The sequence below is a fragment of the Agrilus planipennis genome, unplaced genomic scaffold (genome assembly GCF_000699045.2).
Source record: "Agrilus planipennis isolate EAB-ADULT unplaced genomic scaffold, Apla_2.0 scaffold24, whole genome shotgun sequence".
NCBI lineage: Eukaryota > Metazoa > Arthropoda > Insecta > Coleoptera > Buprestidae > Agrilus > Agrilus planipennis.
The window spans coordinates 1,007,378-1,014,575 of NW_020439076.1; the positions used below are offsets into that span (position 1 = coordinate 1,007,378).

Genomic DNA, 7,198 nt, shown 5'->3' on the forward strand with positions numbered 1-7,198 from the left:
TTACAAACCGTTTGGTAGATGACTCCAGTTCAGCATGCATTCTGCTAAAATTAACATCTTACAACCCTAACATAAGTTATTTGTCATCTAATCTGCAAAAACAGAAGTCACACTAATTTTACTTTAATTTAAATTACACGTATAATTTAAACATTGCAAAATGTTCCTATTTTCTTGTAGAATTTTGAGTTGATATTATTTATTATCATTATTTTCCCAATAATCACAGAGACAAAATTATTTGATGGCACGTCTATGACCTGATTAAACTTTTCTTTATAAAAATGGCACGACGGTACTTAAAGGTTCGCCATCCCTGTCCTAGATGCAACCGGTCATGTTTATGCCAGAGAAGATTGGAGTCAAGGAGTCTGCTTTACGGTCAAACCTTTTAATTTTTGTTTGTAAGGCATCGCTTCTACATACCTCTATTAAGTTCAACGCTAATAGACCTTGCAATCTGAGATCACGATGTCAGACAACATTTAAGAATCTACTTCGTTCGTGTTGCCTTCTCGTAATATATTACTAAGTGACAGTTTGAGAAATTGACAAATTCGAGTTAATTCTTGTGTACCTGCATATGTCAAGAAAACTAAAACATATCCGAGTTATAAAAAAATTCGTGTTATAGAAGTTCTAGAGTAATAGAAAATTTTAAATCTGTTTATTAATTCATTACGTATTAATTAAGTTTAAAACCATTAATAATTCTTATTAGACCTGTTGAATTTGTCAAGCTCGAAACGCAGCATAGTAAAAACTCAACATGAAGATAGGAAGCTATTAAATTACTGCAACATATGTACGCATATATTGTACAAAACATTCTACGAAAAACACTTAACAATGTTGTATAGGGCACAGTGTATGTACATGCAAGTATACTACATTAATTATAATTGGTACAAAACCTGTCTTGACCAGCTACAATTTACAGCATTACAGTCCATATACAGTACAGGCGAACTGAGAAACAAACATAGGGATATTTTATCACTTTGGTCACGACGTCTAGTGGTTAAAGCTCTAACTAGGATAAGGATGCATTATATACTGTTACCGTGTCAGATTCATTTGCATGAAATTAAATAAAAACAAACAACTATTATCGAATTGCATCTGTGCTATTAGAGGCTGTTGTAGATAAATCAAATAAAAACTTAGATCTTTCTTTCATATCTATCCAAACTCTGGTAGCAGTGTTGTGCAAATCACAAATATATTTATATATANTCACACATTTAAGTGTCTCAATAAATAGTAATCAAATCAATCTGAAATCATCCAAGTTAGGTGAGACAGTTTTTCAATCAAATTATTAATTTAAATTAAAATCACATTCCAATTATGTAAGACTATATAAATGACGTAAGTGTTGTCAATTTCTGAAATTTATTTTGTGATTATATCTAAAGAATCTTTCTTGATCAAAGTCGTTCCTTAAAATCTTGGGTAATTGATCAAACAACATAATAAAAAAAAATTAAGGCTAAATGGATCTTATGTAAAGTACTAATGGAATTAGTAAATTAAACACAAATTTATTGAAGATTCGGTATCTATTTTAAACGGAGAAGCAATAAAAGGTGGAAAATTTTTCGTTCAATTTTCTTTGCTTTCCTAATCTTCTAACAACACAGACGAACGCCTGTGGTTGGTTTAACTAAGCTTAAATTCTTTTAATAAAAAAAGGGCAGGTTCCCGCGTGATTTCGTGTTTAAATTTAATGGTCCATTGCATCGGTACGTGGAAGATAAAAAGAAGGAAAATAAACAAAAGGATAACGGAAGACAAAAAATACATTTTCACGTCGGCGACTTTCGCAAGAAGGACCTTCACCCTTGAAGTAATTGGTGTGCATAGTGTCCTTTCCTTTAAATTAAGGAATCGACATATATATATATACATATATTAATCTACATACAAAAAAAATGTGACGTGATACGGTAAAACAAAGTTTATATTTGCAAATTATAGACCAAAATTTACATGCTTAAGATAAATTTATACAAAAAACTTTTTTATCGCAGACCTGTGTAATTTAATGTCGCTATCTTGTTTTACACTATTTATAACTCAAGAACGGCTGAACCGATTTGGCTGATAAATAATTGGTGGGGAGGTAGAAACACGAGACGGACATAGGATACTTTTATTTTATCCCGTTCCCGTAGAATGTGACATAAAGCGTGATATAAGAAAATGCAACTGACATGGAATAGCAAAACGCAACTGAGAGCAAAACGAAAAATTTATCAGTCAAAACATCAGTCTAGCCGTTCAGTTCATTTGTTAAAAATAATATAACAAAAATTCAATCTCTGTTGGGGGGGAGGAGTGGTGAAGAGGAGTTGCAATGTTTAAATGGAACATATATTATTTGTGGTCAAAATTTACTTGAAACTTGGTCTTAATGGTTTCTCATTTAATTTCTGAAGGACCTATTTCGACATATTAAAAAATTCAACTTGCAAAGAGGGGGGGGATTTTTGTTCGGGACATACTTTATTTGTGGTTGAATTTACTTGAAACATCGTATATATACTGTTTGATATTCATCAAATGAAAAGAGGTTGCAACGTTTCCATGGGGTATATTTTCTTTGTACTCGGATTTACTCGAAGGTTACTTATTGTTGAAATTAATCAAATATGTGTTTTGGCAATTTTTAAAAATCAACCCTTAAGGATGAAATGTTGTTGTTACGTTTGTTTGTATTAGAAATCTAAGATGACGACATTACATAAAATTAAAACGTTGTAAGGGTGAATTGGGAGTTAAACGGTTTTATGGAGAAACAATATTAATTTCTGCGAGCGAAGCCGAGGGGAAAAGCTTGTATTTAAATAAAAACAAAAACAAAAAAAACTCACCATTGTCGTTCGTTAGCACCTTTGGCAATGCAGCGATCAAAACGAAAAGCACTACGGAAAACCCGAACCGCATCTTAGGTAAAACGCAATCGTTCTACGGCTACCGGTCAAGAGTCATATTATTTAGTATTGTCCCGCGATAAATTCACGAACACACCGAAATTTCGACACGCACCGCACAGTTCATCATCAAATCACGAACGAAAACCGCACTTTCAATGTAAACAATCTTTCAAGGGACGAAAACGCGCATTAAGTAAGTACACTACTGCTATTGCTATTACTACTGCAACTGCCACACTGCGCAATCTTGCATTTTATTTTCAGTCGCTTCATTTGTTCGAAACTGTGAAAAGTCAAGTGGGTACGTGAATTATAATAATCGATCGCTGAATGCCGCGCGTCTACTCGCGGCCAGATTTGATCTTCTTCTGTTTCGTTCCCGAAGACCTGGCCGACCGTCGTTGTTTGATAAGATCGCAGTTCGTGATGTGTGTTTCCGATTAGAAGGGAGAAACGACGACGTTTCGGCAATGTCGGCGCGAACTGGTGCTGTTGTTGCTTGTGATGGTGATGATGGTGGTTCCGTGCGTGGTCAGGCCCACGATCTGTAACAAAAACAGTGCGGAATTAGTAATGAGAGTTACAGGGAGAGTATGTGTGTGTGTGTGTGTGTGTGTGTATTTCTTTGTTGTTTTGGCAGGTGACATGGTGCACACGTATCAGATAGACATCGGAATCCAAAAGCTCAAATGTCCATCGAATTTGATCGCGTGGTGCATCAGAAACAAAAACTAAACTAGTAGACGTTCATTTATTCTTTCGTTTCTTTAATTGTTGTTTCTGGGCAATGGATTAAAAGCGACTAGAAAATCAGGAAATATCTCCCCTCATTAAAGGTACACTCCAGTGGAAATGTCGCAGTCACGAAATGTAATAGAGGACACAAAAGAGTAAAACAATGAGAATATATGTATTTCATATTACTATCGAATAAAATAATTCGAAGTGGTCTCTATTCTGTCCAAACTGCCAGACGCGGATCGCGCTTTCGATCTTTTTGAATCTCATCAGCGCGTCGCAGGCAGCTCTGACAGAACCCAGACCAACTTTTACCTGCTGCCTTAACAGCGCGTTTTAGAAAATACAACAAACGGCGCGGTAAATGCCATCTACAGTATGATGCTACATTTTAGGATTACGTATGCTCCAACAAGGTCCATTTAAATATATGGATATCTACTTGTTGAAACGAATTCCGGCGTAAGGTTACGTAATCCTAAAATGTAGCATCGTACTACAGATGGCGTTTACCGCGTCATTTGTGGTATTTTCTAAAACGCGCTGTTAAGGCAGCAGGTAAAAGTTGGTCTGTGTTCTGTCGGAGTTGTCTGCGACGCGCTGATGAGATCCAAAAAGATCGAAATCGCGATCCGCGTCTGGCAGTTTCGACAGAATACAGACCACTTCGAATTATTTTACTCGATTATGGTAACGTGCCTAATACGTTGAGGTTAGCTACGCCGGGATTCGTTTCAGCAAGTTGATATCAATATATTTAAATCGACCTTGTTGGAGCATACGTAATCCTAAAAGGTAGCATCAAACTACAGATGCCGTTTACCGCGCCATTTGTGGTATTTTCTTCATATTACTATATTTTTCTTGTTGGATTCAATTACCAGATTTTATAATATGTACTTTTGAACCAACGAAACGTGGCCCCTTCGATTGTAATACCTACAAATGCGCATTGAGCGACGGCTATTCTGTGTTAAGATAAATCATTTAAGTTCAGCTCCTCTTCGAGCTAAGAACTCAACACACACCAACTGGCCCGGCTGTAATTTTCGCAATCAATATAGTGGACGACAGAATAGACAGAATAAAAGTTGGAGTTGGAGTATATCTAACTGTCAGATAAAGTTTAGTCGTACATATTGTTCAACTGAATAACTATATCTTGTAATCCTGTAATAATGATTTTATTGTCAGTGTGCTTTTAACTATGCCTAGTTTAATAAGAATTTTCCATACTTGCAAATTTAATAATATTAAGAAAGAAATACAGTGCACTATTGCTAACGCTAATGTTAAGAACCCAAAGAAAATTAAAAATTTGAAGGCATGAAAGTCTACTGAGGGACATATTAGAGGCAGAAACAGGAGTTAGGAGGAGTAGCGGTAGACCTAGATTAGATTACTGTTCGCAAATAGTTAAGGATGTGGGCTGTTCTGGTTTTAGGGAAATGCGAAGTTTAACTCAGAATAGGAAAGAGTGGAGGTGCGTGTCCAACCAGTCTTAGGATTGACGATGATGATGATGATGATTATTATTTACTTCTTTAAGTACTTTGTACTATTCTGTTGACTAAAACCAAGTTATGCGTTGGAAGAAGGGTCAATTTATGCATAATTGGAAGGAATCTTCATAACTCTCACAACTATCGACAGTACTTTCTTTAAGCTCATGACAAGTTCGCATGCATGACAGAGAATTTCAGCTTTACGACCACTAAAAGTCTGGGGTCATCTCTCCATGATTCAGCTGTACTATGGAGGGTAGAGGTAAGGAGTACTTAAAATTAAAATAAATTGGGGTGGTGCCACAGTAGCAACAGGGTAAATTTCACATAAAGCGCCAAATGTTATTAGAATAGGGTTTACGGACGGCTGGGTGTCTTTTGAAGATTTCCCCTATTCCACGAAAACAAAAAAAAAAAAATTAGAATAGGATAGAAAAGGACAAAATTACTTTAAACTACATAAATAGTTGAGGTTTAGTATACTCGACTGTCACCAACTATTCTAGTCACTAAAAATATTAAATTTTCTAACTTTAATCCGTCAACAACTGCTACAGGTCTGACGAAGGAAGCTGACGAGCGGTCGCGCAGGTAGTTGTCTATTTATGACCTATTTGGGTAAGTCACTTGGAACCGATACACAAATAAGCTTTCAGTAGGCGTAAATTATAGTATTAATACAGATAGGACAGTAGCGTACTAGAAAATAATGTAAAAATATCTTATCAAAAAGAGAAAATTAACCTATTGCTTTTGTTTTATAGTTAGTTTTCACATTCACTGTCATCATGGGAATCTCTATCACTGTCACCAACATCAACAATTAGTTCTTCTGTTTGTCTGTCTATTACTTGCTCACTGATCCCTATTTTTAAATATTTAATCTACGCCCCTGATAGGAATACTGAAGAATGAGGGCTGCAATCTTTATACCTAAAAGTGCCTACTTTTGCCATCGCGCATCCACGCCATTTTAAAATTTCCGCCAGCTTCCAGCGTCAGGCCTGTACATTCATATCGTACCTTTTGCCTACGCTAGCGCAATTTTGGAGGGTTTTTGAACTTTTGTTTACTGCTTATAGCTGGATACTTTTTTCAACATTCCCCCATATGAGATAATTTTCCTTACCTCTACCCTCCATAAGCTGTATTTCGTTTATTTTTATTAATTATTAAATTAATATTGCCACTAGTTTTTGTAAATCTTCATTTCAATTCGATTCAACAGCTGATAGTTGATTTAGGAATTATAGCGTTGCAGAAATGAATAACCATTTCGTAAAATAGGTATTTACTTATCAAGAAGGGAGAATAAAAACAACTTCTTTTAAAGTTCGTTCTGGTCTGGTGTGGGTTATACTTATAGAGGAGATAGAACATTGTGGTAGTTGCTCCGCTTTCTGAGATAATGAATTCTGCTGGTAGAATTGGATCAAGCCTCCTGCGTTTGTCGTATTCCACGACTTTGTTTACTTGGAAAGTGCTTTAATTATTAAAAGCTTTCTTGTTCTACTTGCGCCTTAATTACATCTAGATTCATTTTTTTTTTTGGTGAGTTGGAATATAAAAAGCTTCTACTCCATCATAATACGTTATTCTTATTTCACTTTTTCTTTTGCTTTTTTGTTTAAACTTCTTTCAATAAACGCTTTTTACGAATTACATCTTGATGTCGTTAATAGTTTTCTTTTTATTAAGGGCGCGATGGAAAAAAACTGCAATTTCAAAAGGGTAACAATAAAAATAATTGCATCCATGAAAAGACAAGTCATTCGAAACAAAAACACTTCAAAAATATGTGAGTAGGTATACATTTAAAAAAAATGGACAGACAGACACACGAGTGATTCTATAAGGGTTCCGATTTTTATTCCGACATACCTTAGAACCAGCTTAACATTTAAACTGCAAATGTAACTTCGTAAGCACAATATTGTTTTGTTAAAAGATTTACGTTGTTATTATTTTTCCTTTAATTTAAAAATAAAGAATTATTTTCTATAAATTTTTTCAATA

The 7,198-nt window shown here is 35.0% G+C and overlaps 1 protein-coding gene across 1 annotated transcript in view; it reads right to left on the reverse strand.

Annotated features, from left to right (window-relative positions):
• Positions 1-7,198, reverse strand: part of LOC108741434 (discoidin domain-containing receptor 2-like) — a 388,424-nt gene that overhangs the window by 284,443 nt on the left and 96,783 nt on the right. Inside the window, exon 3 of the mRNA XM_025977248.1 lies at positions 2,877-3,484. Within this exon, the coding sequence (XP_025833033.1) occupies positions 2,877-2,949 (73 nt within the window). The 5' untranslated portion in view covers positions 2,950-3,484. The remainder of the gene's footprint in view (positions 1-2,876; positions 3,485-7,198) is intronic.